General features: G+C 52.1%; 2 protein-coding genes across 2 annotated transcripts in view; both read left to right on the top strand.

Moving 5' to 3' along the window:
- Nucleotides 1-3,608, top strand: part of SYMPK (symplekin scaffold protein) — a gene marked incomplete at its 5' end in the record, with an annotated part of 31,868 nt that extends 28,260 nt beyond the window's left edge. Inside the window, 5 exons of the mRNA XM_079724439.1 lie at nucleotides 1,211-1,398; nucleotides 2,145-2,321; nucleotides 2,512-2,607; nucleotides 2,855-3,190; nucleotides 3,361-3,608. Of these exons, the coding sequence (XP_079580565.1) occupies nucleotides 1,211-1,398; nucleotides 2,145-2,321; nucleotides 2,512-2,607; nucleotides 2,855-3,190; nucleotides 3,361-3,498 (935 nt within the window). The 3' untranslated portion in view covers nucleotides 3,499-3,608. The remainder of the gene's footprint in view (nucleotides 1-1,210; nucleotides 1,399-2,144; nucleotides 2,322-2,511; nucleotides 2,608-2,854; nucleotides 3,191-3,360) is intronic.
- A 300-nt stretch (nucleotides 3,609-3,908) lies between these two features.
- RSPH6A (radial spoke head 6 homolog A) lies at nucleotides 3,909-19,266 on the top strand (the record flags this gene model as incomplete). The annotated part of the gene is made up of 6 exons (XM_079722933.1): nucleotides 3,909-4,582; nucleotides 7,031-7,265; nucleotides 12,796-13,557; nucleotides 14,904-15,051; nucleotides 15,830-15,947; nucleotides 19,020-19,266. 6 exons carry the CDS (start codon nucleotides 3,909-3,911, stop codon nucleotides 19,264-19,266), a joined length of 2,184 nt encoding a protein of 727 aa, XP_079579059.1.
- Between the last annotated feature and the right edge of the window lie 387 nt (nucleotides 19,267-19,653).

Genomic DNA, 19,653 nt, shown 5'->3' with positions numbered 1-19,653 from the left:
GTGGGTGAGAGGCCCAGGAGGAGGCTGGGGTGTAGCTGAGGGGGAGGAGAGGGAAGAGGGTTGATTTTGGAGGCTTTTAGGCAGAGCAGGCAGAAGCCAGCAGCTACCTAGAAGGGAGGAGGAGGAACAGCCTCGGGTTCTGACAGGTCCTCTTGCATTTTGTTCACCGTCTACTGTCCCTTCTGCTCTTTCAGCCTAGATATCCTCACTACCCTGCCTCCAACCTCCTCCCTACCTGTAATGCCTCCATCCTCCCCCTTTTCCTTATAGGAGCCCCCCACCCCCCATTCTTTATAGGCACCCACCCCTGTTCTCCATTAGCCTCTCAAGTATTGGGGGTCTCTTCTAGCTCAATAAAAACTTCCTGGTTGACAGACTCACATGGCAAGTGGTGTTTGGGGAAGAAGGGTTTCAGAGGCAGTTCCTGGAGTCTCCCCCATTAACACAATGGATCTGAGCACCACTGACTTTGGGGTACCACAACCCACTCCTGGGGGAACAGACCCCAGGGCCTGCCCTGGTCTGCCTGCCTTCGTGGGTGCTTGTGTTGTACCAGCCCTCCTTGGGCCCTTCCTGGCACTGGGTGCTGAGCTGGGGAGCTCATCGTATGCCCAGACATCCTCCTCTCACCCCTCTCTCATTACTCTGTGGACCGTGCCCTCCACGTAATCCTACACCTGGTAACACCTGAGCACCAGCACAAGCCCTCATGCACTGGGTTGAGAGTGGGCAATCTCTTGACCAGCCTGCTGGTGGAGACCATCTCTTCTGTCTCCTATGGGATTACTTATGGAAGTTAAAGCTGTTTCCCTCTCCAGTAGGGGTGGAAGTGCCATGCCACACCAAGCCAGAATAGGTCCCCAGGGGTTGGCAATATATCTTTCTCACCTCACCCTTTCTGGGGGTTGTCCCCAAAGAGAGAGGGCCAAAGTCTTCCCACTCTGCCCAGTGGGGCTTCTAGGAGATGGAAGTGTCTTTTCCCTTAGACCCAGCTCCCAGGCTTTCCAAGGACCAGGCCACAGTGTCCCCTTAGAAGGAGACCTTCTGCTGGGTGGGGGAAGTCTGTCTTGCCTGGAGCTTCAGGAAGTCAGGGCTGGGTCTCCCCTCACACGGGCAGATAATGGGGCTGAGGTTCTCTAAGGGGTGGGGCTCCCACTTCCCAGGGGGCAGCTGGGCAAAGGGGACAGGCCCACTCTCCGCCTCCTCACAGCCACCAACCTGTGCTTTGCGGAGCGGAACGTGTACACGTCGGAGGTGCTGGCCGTGGTGATGCAGCAGCTGATGGAGCAGAGCCCCCTGCCCATGCTGCTCATGAGGACCGTCATCCAGTCCCTGACCATGTACCCCCGCCTGGGGGGCTTCGTCATGAACATCCTTTCCCGCCTCATCATGAAGCAGGTAACCCACCCCTGACTACCCCAGTCTGCCAAGCAGGGGACTGCAGCAGGACACACTACAGACAGACTTGAGGCAAAACCCCAGGCTTTTCCAGCCTGCTTGGCCCCTACCCCAAGGGAGCCATGATGCAGAGAGTAAGCTCTACCAAGACAGCCAGCTTCTTTGCCCTGCCCTCTGCTGAGACAATACAACCTTTTAGGGGTCACTGAGTCAGACAGGTATAGGGTGGCAACGTGATGAGTGAGGGCTGTTGGGTGGTAGGAGCAAGCAGAAGGCTTCAGGGGGTGCACGTCCCAGGACAGGTATGGCCGCCCCTTGTCCCCCACCATTGTGCACCCAGCCAGGATGCGTACTAGGGCTGAAAGATGGTCCCGTTTTTCAGGAGGAGCTAGAAATTGTTTTTAGAAATACCATGATGAAACAAAAAAACAAACCCCATACACAAGCCTTCAGACTGGATTTAGGCCACAGGTTGCTACTTTGCAACATCTGGCTTAGGGGTTAAGTGCAGATTCAGACAGACCTGGGTTCAGATGTTGGTTCTGTCCCTTGGCGCCGTACCTGTGTGACCCTGGACAAGTCCCCGCACCTGGGCCTTGTAGGTTTTGCAGGGCTAATTTCGCCCTCTAGAGGCTGCTGTGAATGAAATGAGGCGGTGCCATCTTGGCAAGGTCTTTCTCCCAGCTTCTGGGGTGGCTGGCTGCCTGCAGGCCCCCTGATGACTGCTCCCTCCCTGCCTGGTCCAGGTGTGGAAGTATCCCAAGGTGTGGGAGGGCTTCATCAAGTGCTGTCAACGCACCAAGCCCCAGAGCTTCCAGGTCATCCTGCAGCTCCCACCCCAGCAGCTGGGTGCCGTCTTTGACAAGTGCCCGGAGCTCCGGGAGCCCCTGCTGGCCCACGTCCGTTCCTTCACCCCCCACCAGGTACCCCAGGGTGTGGGGTGGGTGCCCCATGGGTCCAGCCCTGGGGGACTGGGTGGGATGGGCAGAGGGGAGCCCTGTACTGCCCTGAAGGTCTGGGCCTCTGTGGGTCAAGGACACCAAGGATCTGGGTGAGGTGGGGTGTCTCTGGGTCAGAGCTGTCCGCAGCGCCCCCATCCTGCTCTTCCCCTAGCAAGCACACATCCCCAACTCCATCATGACCATCCTGGAGGCCAGCGGCAAGCAAGAGCCAGAGACTAAGGAAGCACCTGCCGGGCCGCTGGAAGAGGTGAGGGCCTGCAGCCCCCTCCCCAAGCCAGAAAGGCCCCGTCCCCTCCTCCTACCCACTCCAGCCATCTCTCTGCCGAGGCTTCTACTGAAAGGAACTGGGGGTGGAGAGACGGCTGCCCCTTACTCCCTATGCCCAGTCTGCTGTCTTCCTTAGGATGGTTTCTGCCTTCTTTCCCACCAACCTCATGAGAGCAGCCTAGGTCCCACCTGTCCCTGAGCTTTTGTGTATCCCTCCGCACCCCCAGGATGACTTAGAGCCCCTGGCCCTGGCACCGCCCCCGGCCCCCCGCCCCCCTCAAGACCTCATCGGCCTGCGGCTGGCCCAGGAGAAGGCCTTAAAGCGGCAGCTGGAGGAGGAACAGAAGCTGAAGCCTGGGGGAGTGGGAGCCCCCTCCTCATCTTCCTCGTCGTTGTCCTCTTCCTCGGCCCGGCCAGGCCCTCCCCAGCCGGAGGAAGCCATTGACTTCCGGGAGGAGGGGCCTGAGTGTGAGACCCCGGCCATCTTCATCAGCATGGATGATGACTCGGGGCTGACTGAAGCTGCACTGCTGGACTCTAGTCTTGAGGGACCCCTACCTAAGGTAGGGCTGACAACCTCAGAGCAACAGAGGACGAGAAAGATCAGGGGCCTGGGGTTAAGTGTGTGTGCCGAGTGCCCAAGGCGGGGAGGGTGCAGAAAGGGTACGGCCTGAAGAAATACTGGAGGTGGGACCACGCTGTCTTTGACCACTCCCCATTTTCCTGTCACCAGGAAGCTGCAGCGGGCGGATTGATTTCAAAGGAAGAGCGGAGCCCCCAGACCCTCACCCCTGCCGGAGAAGACACCGTGAAGACTCCCAGCCCCACTGCTGAGGAAGCCGGGGAACCCGAGACCAAGGGGAACAGCTGACGGGGCTTGGTGGGGAAGGGGAGTGGGACTGGGAGCTCAGGGAGGCCTGGGAGGGGCTTGCCGGCGGTGCTTTGCCTTTAAAAATTAAAAAGATCGCTGGTGTGGGGCAAGGGTGCAGTCTCTTCTCTGCCTCCGTGTCAGCTGTGGAACTGTGCAGAAGCTAGTGGGCGTGCCCAGGAGCTCCCTGGAAAACTGGGAGCCCTTCTGGCGTGCCGTTGCGCCTGCGCGGGAACCAGCTGCTTGGCCCCAGCGTCTCCGCGTGCGCCCTCCCTTGGTAACGGACCGCCCCCTCCCTCGTTAGAAACCGGCACCGCTGGCGTAGCGGCTGCCGAACACACACAAGCCGGGCGACTGGTCTGGCCTGCCTATCTGCAAGCCTTCCTCCTAGAAATCTGCGATCCCTTTGAACTATGGGAGACCTACCCCCCGACCCTGAGCCCCCTCCTCAGCCGACCTCCAGCCGTAGGAATTCCCAGGTCTCCGAGCGGCGGCGCAGTCGGGAACACACTAGGCCCCAGCCCACTGTCCCTGAAGAGGTGCAGCAGATACCGCTCGACGCTCAGATCCTGCGCGGCAGTCGGGAGATGGTGTCGAGCCAGATCAACCGGGGCTGGTCACAAGGGGCCAGTCTGACCCCAAGTGAGAACTTTATTTTTCAGGCCGAGGAAGCCCAGCGGGGGAGCATTGAATACCCTTCCCTGAATACGGGCTTTCCCTCAGAGGTACAGCCCCAAACTTACCCGAGTGAAGGCAGGCTCCAGGCCAGCCACAACGCCAGCCTAATGCTGCAGCAGCTACAGCAGGGTGAAGGCAACCTGTTCCAGCAAGTGGAGTCTGCCTACCAGGAGCCCCGGGCTGACCTCTTGGGCCAGTACACCAGGTACCAGAGAGAAGACCTGCAGTTCAGCCAGGACACCCAGCATGGGCCCTACCTACGGGATGACCCTGCGCTCCAGTTCTCGCCCTCTGAGCTGGGCTTCATGCCCTTCAATATGGAGGTGCCTGAGCCAGAACCTCGAGAGCTGGCCGTGCAGAACGCCAAGGCCTACCTGCTGCAGACCAGCGTCAATTGCGACCTCAGCCTGTGAGAAGGGGGCCCCGGAGTGGGGAGAGGGAGGGGCCCAGGCAGGGAGAAGCCCCAGGCAAGGCCCTGCCTCAGGCCTGGGGTCTCAGACGAGATTGCTCCTCACTGAGAACCAGCGACCACTCTGGGGGCCTCTAACTCAGCTTAGGAGTCGGGGAATAAATACTAATGATAGCTAGCATTTACTTACCAGACACTGTGCCAGCGCTTCACACAGAAACATCTGGTTCTCATGGCTGAGATTAGTACATCTTTTGTTCCTATTTTACAAGAGAGGAAACAGACACAGAGGAATTAGGTCCCATATCCAAAATAACACAGCTAGATGTGGCAGAGCCAGGATTTCAACACAAGTGATTTGGCTCCTGAGGCCCTTTTATCCACTAAAGTTTCCTGCCTGAGGAAGGCACTTGCCAAGGCCACTTAGCTGCAGTCGTAACACACCTCTCAGCCCCCATCACATCCTCATGAAGCTGACACTCTAGTGGGAGAGTAGACAATAAATATAATGTATAAGGTGATGATAAGAGCTAAGGTGAGCAATAAGGCAGAGTAAGGGGGATAAGGAGGGGATATTAAATAGTGTGAGGTCAGGGAAGGCCTCTCTGAGGAAGTGGCACTTGATCAGGGACCTGAAGGAGGTAAGGGAGAGCATCTTGCAGGTAATTGGAGGAAGAGTTGTCCAGATATAGAACACAGTGAGCTTCAAGGCTTTGAAGGTTGCCGTGTTTGAGGAACAGCAAGGAGGCTGGCGTGACTGGAACCAAGGGAGGAAGAGAGGAAGTGAGAGAAGAAGAGTTTGAAGTAACAGGTCTTGCTAAAGCACAAAGCTGACTCCCATTCCTCCTCCTCTCCGAGCCTGCTGTGGCTCACCAGTGCCCTCAGGAGAAGGTTCAGGCTCCTCGTAACAGCCTTCAAGGCCCTATATGATTCAGCCCCTTCTCCCTCTCCAAACTTCATCTTTAGTCAGCTCCTACCTCAGATCCTAAAATCTAGTCAAAATTAACCTCCATCTCTTCCCTGATAGTACCCAGCCCTCAGGAGCTTCAAGGTCCCTTATTGTAAAGCCCTGGCCAAAGTCTCACTCCTCTTTACCCTTCCCAATTCAGTGATGGCCCTCCACCACACCCAGGACTGCTGCCAAAGGGTTTGCACACTGAAGAGGGCTAGACATACATGTTTTGAAATCAGGCCAACCTGGTTTTTAATCCTGGCTGTGTTACCGCTGTGTGACCTCATGACCTCAACTTTTCTTAAGCCTCAGTTTCCTCATCTGGAGAGTGGGGATCGTAATTGTTCCTCAGATGTGTGATTGTGGCGAGAATTCAACGTTGCTCTCAGGTGCCCAGCACAGTGCCTGACTCGGGTGATTGGAAGCCATGATGATACTGTTATCACTCCGGCCTCCTTTCCCGCCACAACCCCTCTTCCTCGCCCTACTCCAGACCTCCTCAGTGTTCCTCCCACATGCCAGGCACACCCTCAGCTCAAGGCCTTTGCACTCCATGCTCAACCATATCATCTGCAAACCATGACAGTTTTGCTTCTTCCTTTCTGATTCTTTTACCTTTTTCGTGTCGGATTGCATTGGCTGGGACCTCCAGTGCAGTATTATATAGAAGTGGTGAAAGAAGGCATCTTCATTTCCAATCTCATAGGAGAAATATTCAGTCTTCTACCATTACGTTTGGTGTGTGCTGCAGGTTACTTGTGGCTCCCCTTTATAAGATTATAAAATATTACATTCTATTCCTAGTTTGCTAGGTTTTTAAAAATCATGAATGGGTGTTGAATGTTATCAGTTTCTCTGCACCTATTGAGGTGATCTTACATATCTCCTTTAGCATGTTAATGTGCTGAATTATATTTTTTTCCTGTTTTTCTAATACCAGTTCAGTCTTGCATTCCTGTTATTAGCCAAATTTAATCATGGTGTGTCATCCTTTTGAGGATGTTGGATGCCACTTGCTAATATTTTGCTTAGGATTTCAGCATCTATATTTCTAAATGAGAATGACATGGAATTTCCCTTTCTCCTAGTTTCCTTGAGTTTTGGTATCAAGGTTATGTTAGACTCATAAAATGTCTCAGGGCCTATGCATATGCTGTTCCCTCTGACTGAAATACTCTTCCTTCCAATATTCGCATGGTATGCCCCCTCCCTGGCCTCCCTATTTAAAATTGTAAACCATCTCCTATCCCTGGCATTCCCAGTCCCCATTCCCTGCTTTATTTGTCTCCGTATAAATTACCACCCCCAACACACTATATATTTTGCACATTTGGTTAATATGTCTCCATCACCAGACCATCAGCTCCACCAGGGCAGGGACCTTTTCTCTTCCCTGTGTCCCCAGAGCCAGGCACAGGGCCAGAAACACAGCAGCAAGCTCAGTACGCTGAGTGAGCGATGTCCCCCCACCGCCCATTCCCCTCTCCCGGAGGCAGGTATGAGCACCTGGTGAACCTGCTGACCAAGATCCTGAACCAGCGGCCCGAGGACCCCTTGTTCCTCCTGGAGTCGCTGAACCGCACCACTCAGTGGGAGTGGTTCCACCCCAAGTTGGACACGCTTCGGGATGACCCAGAGATGCAGACCACCTACGAGATGGCCGAGAGGCAGAAGGCGCTGTTCGGCCGGAGCGGCGGCGGTGAGGGCGAACAGGAGATGGAGGAGGAGGCGGTGAGTGAACCGGTGGGTGGGGAGGGGCGGTGGGTGGGGAGGGGCGTGCGGCGGAAGAGCGGTGGTGGCCCGGGGTTTAGGCACAGCTCCTGCTAATGCCTGGAGGGGAGGGAGCGCACAGCACCACCCAGAAACACACACGATTTCAGTCCAGAGTGTGGGGCGGGGACCAGGTCACAGAGGTCCTTGAACACCAGGCTAAGGGGCTTGGGCTTTCTCCTGAGACCACTGGGGCGCCATGGGAGAGTTTGAAGCAGAGGAAAGATTGGACAGCTCTGCTTTGTAGAAAGCTGACTCCAGCGCCACATGGAGGTGGAGGCTGATTTCTCCTACCATCCCTTACTCCTTTCTGCAAATAACTGCTCTGTGGACGTTTTCTGTGAAACCCACTGACCCCTGGAGTCTCTCAACACTGAATTTGCCTCCTATCCCCGGGACTCAGTTTCCCCTTTTGCAAGTTGAGACCCGCTGAGAACTCTTCCACCCATGACTGATGAACATTCTACTATCCTCAGAATATTTAATTCCACGATCCTGTTTCCAGCATTGGACGACGGCTTAAAATTTGGCTGAAATGTTCTTTCACTCGTTTAAGAAACATTTGTTGAGAACTCTGTTTATCATAATTCTGACACCTCCTAGGCACCCCCCCACCCCCGGCTAAGAGTTTTAGGAGCATGGGCTCGTTTCCTCCCTGAAACAACCTTGTAAGGCAAGTGCCATTTATTATTCCTATTTGTGGACGAAGGACTTAGAGGGCTCGAAACTAGAAAAGACAGGACTAGGTAAGGCAGGACCATGTTCTCCAAAGCCCGGGCTATCACCTCTGCCATCTCTGCTGATGCTGTTGGTCTGTGCTCACGTTTTATGCTTCTGAAATTCTAGGATTCTGGCGACAGTGGGGTGGGATAGTGAGAGAACTGGAAACGACAATCTGGCCAAGGAATGAGCCCTTCCTTGGGTGAGCAGAGCGCAGGTCGGAATCCAAGTCTTAGACATGAGGAACAGTCTTACCTGAGAATATGGTTTTAAATTTCAGATCAGCAGTCTCTCCTTGGGAGGCCGCACCCCCTTAGAACTGCACCCTTCCTCCCCCACACCTCCAGGTCGCACCCCTATCTAACGCAAGTCCCTGCCGGCCCCGCCTCCTTAGAACGCTGTGCCTCTAGAGGCTCCACCCGCTTAGAATTCCACAGCCCGTGAGGCTCCGCCCCCTTAAAATTCAATCCTGAGGGAGGCTCCGCCCTCTTCGAACGCTTGGTCCCTAGAGTCCCACCCCCTTAGAACTTGGAGCTGGAGGTTTTTTTGTTTTTGTTTTTGGTTTTTTGGTTTTTTTTTTTTGAGCTGGAGTTTTTAATAGGAGGAGGTCTGTAGAAGGGCAAAATTGTGGGCGTTTGTGGCCTGTGCATGCTTCTAGGAAGAGACTCAAATCCATGATTCAGCATTTTGTATTTGTTTTTCTGTCTGACGGGAGGAAGGGCTCTCATTTCTCTCATTTTCTATTTCTTCCAAATGCAAAGAATTTCTGTTTCTTCCATGATCCCCAACAGCATTTATGGAAAAATCCATCCTTTCTCCTGCTTTGAAAATGCCACTTCTACCATTTATTTACACCGATACGGACTCCAGTCTGTTTCTGGAGTCTCTGTTTTCTGCCTTGCTCTGTAGATGGCTTTCTGCTCTGGGACTCTCCTGCTTGTTGTGTACAACCGCTGCATAGCACGTTTGGCTGTTTGGTAGCATAAGACTCCCCATCACTGCACCTCTGTTTTGAAAAGTTCCTGACTATACTCACATTCATAGTTTTAAACTAACTTTAGTATTATTCTTGTACTTGTTTGGCAACACAGATCACTTTAAGACAGGAAATAGTTGTCGCAGAAATGAAGACAAGTGGCTTAGACGAGATAGTTTTTCTCACACCTAATAGGTGCAAGCAGTCTAGGGCTGGTAATTTGGCTCCCCAGTGAAGGGGCACTGAGGGCTTTCTTCCCTCATTCCTCCCCTCCACTCCACCCAAACCAAGAAAGCCGTTTTCAGCATCATAGAAGCCTGGTTATAAATCCTATTTCTGAGGAATTTCCTGGCAGTTCAGTGGTTAAGACTCCGTTTCCACTGCAGGGGGCTCAGGTTAGATCCCTGGTCAGGGAACTAAGATCCCACATGCCGCGCGGCATGACCAAAACATAAGAAAAATAAATAAATTAAATCCTATCTCTGGCCAAGGCAGTCAGTAAGGCTTACTTTGGGCTACAAGTGCTTGATTAAAATGGCACAAGCAGTTCAGCAAAACATTGCATTACTTCACTTTGCCAAGAGTGAGTAGAGTTGGGGCAGCGTCTCTGTGAGATCCTGAAGACTCCCAGCTCTTTCCTCCCCTCTGTTCTGCCTTCATCACGTTGTTGATGTTTTGTCCTTGAGTTTGTCATTTCATGTTTGAAAAATGACTGCTACAGCCTCGGACATCATATCCACACCAGCGCCCCCAAAAGAGAGGGGAAGCTCTTCACTGTATGTCTCCCCCTTTTTTCCCTTTCCTTCCTTCCTTCCTTCTTTCTTTCTTTCTTTCTCTCTCTCTCTCTCTCTCTCTCTCTCTCTCTCTCTCTCTCCCCCTCCCTTCCTTCCTTTCTTTCTTTTCTTTCCTTCTTTTTTTTGGCTGAGCCATGTGGCTTGTGGGATTGTGGGATATTAGTTCCCCAATCAAGGATTGAACCCAGGCCACAGCAGTGGAAGTGCTGAGTCCTAACCACTGGACTACCCGGGAATTCCCTCCCCCTTTATTTTTTTAAACAAGGGGAGCAAGGGAATTCCCTGATTGTCAGTGGTTAGGACTCTGCCCTTTCACTGCTGAAGGTACAGGTTCAATCCCTGCTTGGGGAACTAAGATCCTGCAAGCCATACAGTGTGGCCCCCCCAAATAAGTAAATAAATAAATACATCAATCAATCAATCAGGGGAGCAAAAGTTTCCCAGGAGCCCCTCAGAAAACCTCTGCTTGTGTCTTATTGGCCAGATTGGGTCACATTATCCCTTGACTGCAAGGGGCGCTGGGAAAGTTACTGTGGAGAAGGCAAGCAGTGGAGAAGGGGGTTGAGGATGGTGCCATCTGCCGTTGAACCCAAGGGCAGGAATGTAGCTGGGCCCCAGGCCAAGCTGGTATTCGGGGATCTCAGTACCCATATCTCCCCTCTACTCTCTCTCCCCTCCCTCCTCACACGGCAGCATACAGCTGCCCCACACTTCCTGAATTTTTTTTTTTTAATTCATCTGGTTGCCACTAGGAAATCTTTTCTCCCAGATCATAGATAAGATCTTCCTGGAAACTGGGAGAAAGAAAGAGGAAGGAAGATTCTGACCACAGTTAATAGAGGAATTAAGGAGTAGGGACTAAGAATATGACCTCTGGAGCCAGACCAACCCGGGTTTAAACCCAGCCATCCCAAAGAAGTAATTTCTAGGCAGGGAGACGCCAGATGTACTTTCTCTCCACCCAGTTACAAATTGCAGAGGTAGAGAAGAAGAGCCTGATCTGCCATTTTGGAGCAGTTGTCCTCACTTGCTCCAATCACCAGTGGCCAGAAGGCAGGGTGATACCATTTAATCACGGTTGGTGTGGCCACTCCATTGCCAAGTGGGTGGAAGACATTACCAGAAAGAGGGTGATGGCCATTGGCTCATGGGCCAGGCACACACCCCAAAGAGAGTTTTCTATGCTCATTCCCTTATCTTCCCTGCTGGCAGCACAGTGAGTCTTGGGATTAAGTTTTGACCCTGTCCCCGAGTTGCTGGTGTCAATATCAATTAGGCAGACAAGGTGTATTTATTTATTTGGTTGCATGGGGTCTTAGTTGTGGCAGGCAGGCTCCTTAATTGCAGCTCCAGGAATCCTTAGTTGCGGCTCGCCGGCTCCTTTATTTATTTATTTTTATTTTTATTTTTTTTCTTTTCTTTTTTGTACATTTTTAATTGCAGTTTTAAAGTGAATCGTAAGAGAACCTCAGCATTGTGCACGATAAGAGAATGTGTCAGTATTTCAGGGTTCTACATTTTATCTGTAAAATGTGACTTTTTTTTTTTATCACAACAAAAGTAAAATGTTGCTTCGCCGGCTCCTTTAATTGTGGCATGTGGGCTCCTTAGTTGTGGCATGTGAACCCTTGGTCGTGGCGTGCATGTGGGATCTAGTTCCCTGACCAGGGATCAAACTCAGGCCCCCTGCATTGGGAGCGCAGAGTCTTAACCACTGTGCCACCAGGGAAGTCCCCTAGGCAGACAAGTTTTGCACTGCGTTTAAGATTGAGGGCAGGGAATTCCCTGGTGGTCCAGTGGTTAGGACTTCACACTTCCACTGCACATGGCGTGGGTTCAATCCCTGGTCAGGAACCTAAGATCCCACAAGCTGGACTGCCTGGCAAAAAGAAAAAAAAAAAAAGATTGAGGGCAACTGCCAGAGTCCCTTTCAATATAACAATTCTCCTCCCATAGAGTATCAGTCAGGGTGTGCCGTTTCAAGCTGAGATAATAAACAGCGTGGGCTTCCCTGGTGGTGCAGTTGTTAAGAATCTGCCTGCCAATGCAGGGGACAAAGGTTTGGACCCTGGTCTGGGAAGATCCCACATCCCGCGAAGCAACTAAGCCCGTGTGCCACAGCTACTGAGCCTGTGCTCTAGAGCCCGCGAGCCACAACTACTGAAGCCCATGATCCGCAACAAGAGAAGCCACCGCAATGAGAAGACCACGCACTACAAGGAAAAGTAGCCCCCGCTCGCTGCAACCAGAGAAAAGCCCGCATGCAGCAACGAAGACCCAATGCAGCCAAAAAATAAAATAAAATAAACATTTAAAAAAAACCAAACAAACAGCCAAACAATCTCAGTGACTTAACACCACACAGTTTATTTCTCACTCACACTACCTGCCCATCCAGGCTTGGCAAGGGGGCTTGGCTTATCAGACACTTGAGCTGGAGGGTGATGGAAGTGCCACTGTAACACAGGCTTCCACAGTTGCAGAGCAGGAAAAAGAAGGCAGAGCAAAACCCACATTGTTTCTTACAGCTCCTGCCTGGGTATGACCCGTGTCCCTTTCACTGCCATTTCAAGTGGTCAGAACAAGTGACATGGCCACTCCTGAATGCAGTGGGGTGGGGGTGGGAACGTATCATCCTCCTGTGGACAAGAACTTCAGGCATTTGTGAACAACGAAGCAGTCTGGCAGCCAAAGGAAGAGGATACAATAATTGTTCCTTTTAACACTGTGTTGTTCACAAATGGAGCTTGTAAGAAAATGGGAATGCAGTATATACCTTTAGGAAAAACCTCAGGATGCTTGTCCCCAAATCTTTTACATCAGCTGTACAATTTAGGCCTCATCGTTCCTTGGCACACTTACCCCTACATCTCAGTGGCCAGAAACGGTGGCATGAGCAACTGGGTTACAGAGTCGTTTCACTCTGTAGACTCTAGAAAAGTCAGGCTGGGGAGCAGGACTTCAGCCTGGTTCCCTCTGCCTTCCGCCCCGCCCTCTGCAGGCCAGGATGGCCGTGCCCAACATCATGGAGAAGGCCTTCTACTTCGAGCAGGCCGGCGTGGGCCTGAGCTCAGACGAGAGCTTCCGCATCTTCATGGCCCTGAAGCAGCTAGTGGAGCAGCAGCCCATCCACACCTGCCGCTTCTGGGGCAAGATCCTGGGGCTCAGTCGCAGCTACCTGGTGGCTGAGGTGGAATTCCTGGAGGGCGAGGAGGAGGTGGAGGAGGAGGTGGAGGAGATGATGGAGGGCGGCGAGGTCATGGAGGCGCACGGCGAGGAGGAGGGCAACGAGGGCGAGGAGAAGGTCACCGACGTCATCCCCAAGCCCACGTGGAAGCCGCCGCCCGTCGTCCCCAAGGAAGCGAGCCGAAACGGCGCCAACAAGTACGTGTATTTTGTGTGCAACGAGCCGGGCCGGCCGTGGGTGAGGCTGCCCCACGTCACGCCGATCCAGATCGTGCAGGCCCGCAAGATCAAGAAGTTCTTCACTGGCTTCCTGGATGCGCCGGTCATCAGCTACCCACCCTTCCCGGGCAACGAGGCCAACTACCTGCGGGCCCAGATCGCCCGCATCTCAGCTGCCACACACATCAGCCCCCTCGGCTTCTACCAGTTCGGCGAGGAGGAGGGCGACGAGGAGGAGGAGGGCGGTGCCCGGCGTGACTCTTACGAGGAGAACCCCGACTTTGAGGGCATCCCGGTCCTCGAGTTGGTGGACTCTATGGCCAACTGGGTGCATCATACGCAGCACATCCTGCCACAGGTGAGGGCCGGACTCCAGCCTCCCCGCGGGTCGTAGCACCAGGTGTGACTCCAAAATAAGACAGCAAGCACCTGCTCGGCAGCTAGGCATCATGCTCAGTAGTATTCATTCATCCATTCCTTCATTCATTCAACAGATATTGGTTGACAGTCCCCTGTCAGAAACCTTTGGGGCCAGATGCACCTTGGAATTCTGAATTTTTCAGATTTTAAAAAGGTGACAGGAATTCCCTGGTGGTCCAGTGGTTAGGACTCGGTGCTTTCACTTCTGGAGGGGGCTGCCTGGGTTTGATCCCTGGTCGGGGAACTGAGATCCCACAAGACTCCTGGTGCGGCCAAAAAAACAGTAGTTACAAAAATAAGAGTACTTTAAAAACATAAATAAAAATAAAGGTGACACACACACTAAAAAAGTGACACAATGCACATACTACATATTATGCAACATCTCAAGCAGGGGCTGGGGCTGCAGCCTGTATTCAAAGGCATCATTACTTCTGCAGCAGAACTGAAGAGCTTCTGATCACTCAGGTCAGGGTTTCTGCCAAATGACTTATGAAAAAACTTTTGGTTTTCGAAAAAGCTTTTCAGATTTTGGAATTGTGGATAAGAGATGGTGGACCTGCATTTATTGAATGCCTAGTGTGTCTGAACTTTACATACATTTATTTATTCTCTCAAGGCAGCACCTGCTGTGTGCTAGGAACTTTTTTTTCATTCATTTATTCAATAAACATTGACTCCACAATGTTTTATTGAACCCAAATAACTGCTTCTGAGATCGGTACAATGGTCATTCGCATTTCATAGTTGCTGAAACTGAAGTCTGCTACATGCTCTGCACTTAGGTTCACTCACTCATTCAACAAACATTTATTGCTCTTCAGTACCTCCTGCAACCCAGCAACAATCCAATGAGAGAGGCACCCATGACACCCCCATTTCGCAGATGAGCAAACAGAGGATCATATGGGCTGCCAAATGTCAACTCCACAAGGGCAGACATGGGGGGGTTTCTTTTCTCAAGGACACATATCCAGCGCTGAGAGCAGTGCCTGTATCTGGTAGGTGCTCCTTAAATATACAGTAAATGAATGGATGAATGGATGCACAAATGGAGGCCACAGAACCTGAGAGAGGCAGGAGTCCCCATCTCACTGCTGCAGCTCTCAGCCCATTCTCCCCTCACCTCCTACCTGTGCAACTAACCTTGTCCTTCTACCCACTTCTGGGTCCCTGAGAACAGGACCCGTCCCCAGTGTCCTTGCCTGGTCCTTCACCTCCTCCCAGAGTACAGGCCGGGCTCTGTGCCCTGGGGGTACCACCTGACCTCCTCCCCACCTCCAGGGCCGCTGCACTTGGGTGAACCCTTTGCAGAAGACAGAGGAGGAGGAGGAGGAGCTGGGGGAGGAGGAAGAGAAGGCAGATGAGTGGATAGAGGAGGCGGAGCAGGAGGTCGGGCCCCCGCTGCTGATGCCACTCTCAGAAGATGCAGGTAAAAGCCCTCACTTCACACACAGCTCTGGTGGAGACTGGGAGAAAGGGAGGGGCAGCGAGACTGGTGGTGGGGGGCACCTCTGTGAGCTCTGGTTGTGTTCTCATCTATAAAATGGGCATCCCATGGAGTTGTAGGAATGTGTCCATCTTGTGAACCTTGTCTGGCACATGGCAATGGTCCAGATGGTGAGATACGGTCTTTCGAGTCCCATATGGGTTTGGGGAGGGGGAGAGATAGCTAGGGAGTCCTTCCCAGAAGAGGCAGGACTTGAGCTGGATTTTGGAAGACTAGACAAGAATTTCCTGAGGTGGGGATCTCAGGCATCTGAAGGAAGAAAGGAGAGGCTGAGAGTGGGCGTGCGAACAGAGTCTGTATGTGGACCCCGATTTCCATGAGCCTGGAGCCTGTGCCCTGTCCTCTGACCCCTGGTCCAAACTGATGGCCAGCCTCGAAGGAGAATCACAGTAGCTCCCCTGTCGGGGCCTCAGGGCTCACTGCCACCCTACAAAGGAGGTGAGATAAGTGCCTCCTTTCCCGGGTGCGGTCACTGAGGCTCAGACAGGTGTAGTGGCTTCCTAGGGCCACACAGTGAGAGAGTGGTCAGAGCCAGGGTTCAAACACTGAAGCCAATGCTGTTAGCCCCACAGGCCCTTCCTTGTCCTCCCTCTTTGCTCCCTGTCTTCCTCCTCTCTACCTTCCCTCCAGGGGGCTGTGCAGGGCAGGGGGAGCTGCAGCCTAGCCTCTGACCTCCCTGGTGCTTTCTGCTCCCCCACAGAAATCATGCACATGTCACCGTGGACCGCCCGCCTGTCCTGCAGCCTCAGCCCTCAGTACTCCGTGGCTGTCATGCGCTCCAATCTCTGGCCAGGGGCCTATGCCTACGCCAGTGGCAAGTAGGTCTTCTCCTAGTGCCTCCCAGCAGAGGGCGCCGCTACAACTTCATCAGAGCCAGGCCGGGTGGGGCAACTCACCAGGGTGGGCAGAGATTGGGACAGCTCCCTTCAGGAAGCCCCCAGGGGCTAACCTCCTCACTCAGCTCCCAGGGGTCCCACTAGGGCTAAAATGAGAAATCCCATACCGAGTGTGTGAGCCCCTGGGATGAAACAATGGAAGGTCCGGAAGGGGAAGGAATTAACTCAGGGATCACACTGCCTGTGCAGTATTCAAACGTGGATACCTTGGCCCCTTGGCCCAGGCTTCCCTGCTGTCTGAGGCATGGAGCCAGACAGGACTCAGATGTCCCCTTTGGGGTGGCCTCGATGGGCAGAGTCTCATCTCTGGGGAAGCTAACTCCTTCCCTGGGCCTCCTCCACAGTTCTTCCAATCTGAAGGATCTTCTCTCTAAGGGCACAAATCTTCCCCACCAGGATCCCCCACCAGCTGTTCCCAAAAGATTGGCAGGTGGAAGTCACTCCCACATCCTCCCACCTCGGCTACACACTCGAGACAAGTCCCTCAGCTTTTCACCAGGCACCATCCCAGCTTTTCCGCTCAGCCACTAGAGAGCGCAGCCTGCAGCCACGGGGCGTGCACTTACCGGCTCTGTCCAGCAGATGGCATGACGGTTTTTCATAGCTTTTCCTTTTCCATACCAGTGAACAGCCTGCACTGTATTCGATGCTATGCTTCACAGTCAAGGTGGGATTTTACATCATCTTGATAATTTAACCACATTCTTGACCATTTCTTTTTCGCCTCCAGAAGCATGGAAGAGGTATGCTTGCTTTTGCCAGCGCCCTTCTTCTGGCCACACCCTAACTTGCCAGCATCCCTCTGAAAGCAAAGGATCCAAACTTGGAGCTGCACTCACCCACCCATCCTCCAACCCCCACTTACCCAACCACCCATCCACCCTCCCATCCACCACCCAACCATGCATCCATCTCGCCACTTTTTTTCTTTATAAAAGATTCTTGAATGTCACCGTTTACCAGCTGTACGCTGGGCCCCAAGTACTTTGTTGAAAAAGCAGATATGGATCCTACTCTGGGAGCAGGCAGAGGAAGCATAGGTGTTAGATGTACATCGAGCCTCACCCTCCCTCACCCCCTTACCCCCATGAAATATCCTGTTACAAACTAAGAGAAGTACCACTAGGGAGAGTGGAGGGACCAATGACAGCTCATACCTGTCACGTCTTGAGGGGATCAAGGAAGGATTCAAGGCTGAGAAAAGCAGCCTTGATCGGAAATCTTTGGGGGAAAAAAAGAAGTAACTAGGGGCAAAGCAGGCAGAAGGACATTCTAGACCAGAGCTTCCCAAACTGTGAGTGGGTAGGACTCACCAGGGGCTCTGGTTAAAGCTCAGGTTCTGGTCGCCTGGGTCTGGGTTGGAGCACAAGACTCTGTCTTCCTAGAAAGCACAGCCTCCTGGGTGAGGCTGCTGGTTCCTGGACCCCAGGAACCAGGGCTGGCAGAGGTCAGGGTCTTCCAAGGAAGGCAGTGTATTTGAAGGCTCCGAGGAAGACCCAGAGGAAAATGATTCTCGAGGGAACAGCAAGGCTATGAAAATAAGGTCAAATCCAAACTGCTCCCCGTGGCAAACTCTCCGCCTCTCTCCCTGTCTCTTAGTCTGCTCCCTTTCCCCCCATCCACTCCTCTTTCCTTCTCCCATTAAAATTCTGGGGAGAGGTGAATTGGTGGGCCTGGGATGCAACCAATTATGCTCTGGTTTATTGTCAGTCTCCTGTCTCTAGAATGTAGGCACCACAGCAGGGATTCTTGTCTAATTTGTTCACTGCTAGGTTCCCATATCTAGACCAGTGCTGGTCAATATAAACAAAATATGAGCCACATATGTCATTTTAAATTTTCTTGTAGGCACATTCAAGAAATAAAAATAAACAGGCGGGCTTCCCTGGTAGTGCAGTGGTTGAGAGTCTGCCTGCCAATGCAGGGGACGCAGGTTCGTGCCCCGGTCCAGGAAGATCCCACATGCCGCGGAGCAGCTGGGCCCGTGAGCCATGGCCACTGGGCCTGCGCGTCCGGAGCCTGTGCTCCGCAATGGGTGAGGTCACAACAGTGAGAGGCCCGTGTACCACAAAAAAAATAATAATAATAATAAATAAACAGGCAAAATTCATTTTAATAATGTATTTAACCCCAAATATCCTAAACATTCTCATTACAACATGAAATCAATAATGTAAAAATTATTAATGAGCTAGTTTACACTCTTTTTTTCATACTAAGTCTTCAGAATCTGTGGTGAAGTTTACACTCACAGTACATCTCAATTCGGGTACTAAATTTTCACCAGAAATACTTGACCTGTATTCAGATTTCACAGCACTTACAGTTGAAAAAGTAGATTCGTGTACCCAGGTTGTCCCAGACATACTTAGATGTCTTCCAATAAATGAAGTATCCGTTTTATTGTTTAAATTTAAGTTAATTAAAATTAATTAAAATTAAATAAAATCCACTCCAACAACAGTAGGACACACATTCTTTTCAAGTGTGTACGGAACATTCTCCAGGATAGACCAAATGCTAAGCCATAAAACAAGTCTCAATAAATTTAAAAGGATTGATCATATAAAATTTCTTCTGTTACCACACTGGAATGAAATTAGAAATCAGTAAAAGAAGGAAATGTGGGAAATTCACAGGTATGTAGAAATTAAACCACAGAGTCCTAAATAATCAATGGGTCAAAGAAGAATCCACAAGTGAAATTTGAAAATTAGATAAAATTAGAAATTCAGTTCTTCAGTCTCACCACATTTCAGGTGCTCAACAGCTACATGTGCTGTTAGACAGTGCGGCTCTAGACAAGACCTGACACTTAGTAGGTGCTAAGTGAATACTGAAAGAACAAATGAACAGAGAAACCTGGTGGGCACATTCCACTCTACCACACATAACTTTGCAGGCATGCCATGCCTAGGCTGGGTCCCACCTTTAACAAAAGTCCAGGCTGGGGTCTTTGAGGGAGGATTTCCCAGCATCTCTCTGCCCCTCCAGGAAGTTTGAGAACATCTACATCGGCTGGGGCCACAAGTACAGTCCTGAGAATTTCAGCCCGTCCCTGCCAGCCCCAGTTCAGCAAGAGTACCCCAGCGGCCCGGAGATCATGGAGATGAGTGACCCCACGGTGGAGGAGGAGCAGGCCCTCAAGGCTGCCCAGGAACAGGCTCTGGCGGCCGCGGAGGAAGAGGAAGAGGAAGAGGAGGAGGAGGAGGAAGATGAGGATGAGGACCAGGATGACTGAGGCCCCATAGCCCCCTTCCCCAAGCAGGTAGATAGCAAGTTTTCCCTCATACATGGTTTTAGCTTGGTTTTTTTTCACTGTTGGTTTGCTTTCTGCCCCTAGAGGGCAGGGGTAGAAGAGGTAGGCAGCTGCTCTAAATAAAATTTCCTCAGGGCATTCCAGCCGAGTCACTCATTCATTTGTTCACCGCATGTGTTGACATGGCCTCCAAGTCAGGACTGTGGCACTTTGCTAGGAACACAGACATTGCCTGGCATAGTCTCTCCCATCTGTTCATTTATTCATTCATCTGGCCATCAAACAACTATTGAAGTGCCCCGGGTCAACCCAGCCCTGTGCTGGGAACACAACGTCGACCCAGTGGCCCCAGATCTGCTTTCCAGGGGC

This window comes from Hyperoodon ampullatus, assembly GCF_949752795.1.
Source record: "Hyperoodon ampullatus genome assembly, chromosome: 18".
Taxonomy (NCBI): domain Eukaryota; kingdom Metazoa; phylum Chordata; class Mammalia; order Artiodactyla; family Ziphiidae; genus Hyperoodon; species Hyperoodon ampullatus.
The sequence above is the reverse complement of the archived record's forward strand: the minus strand, read 5'-3'. Positions and strand labels throughout refer to the sequence as shown.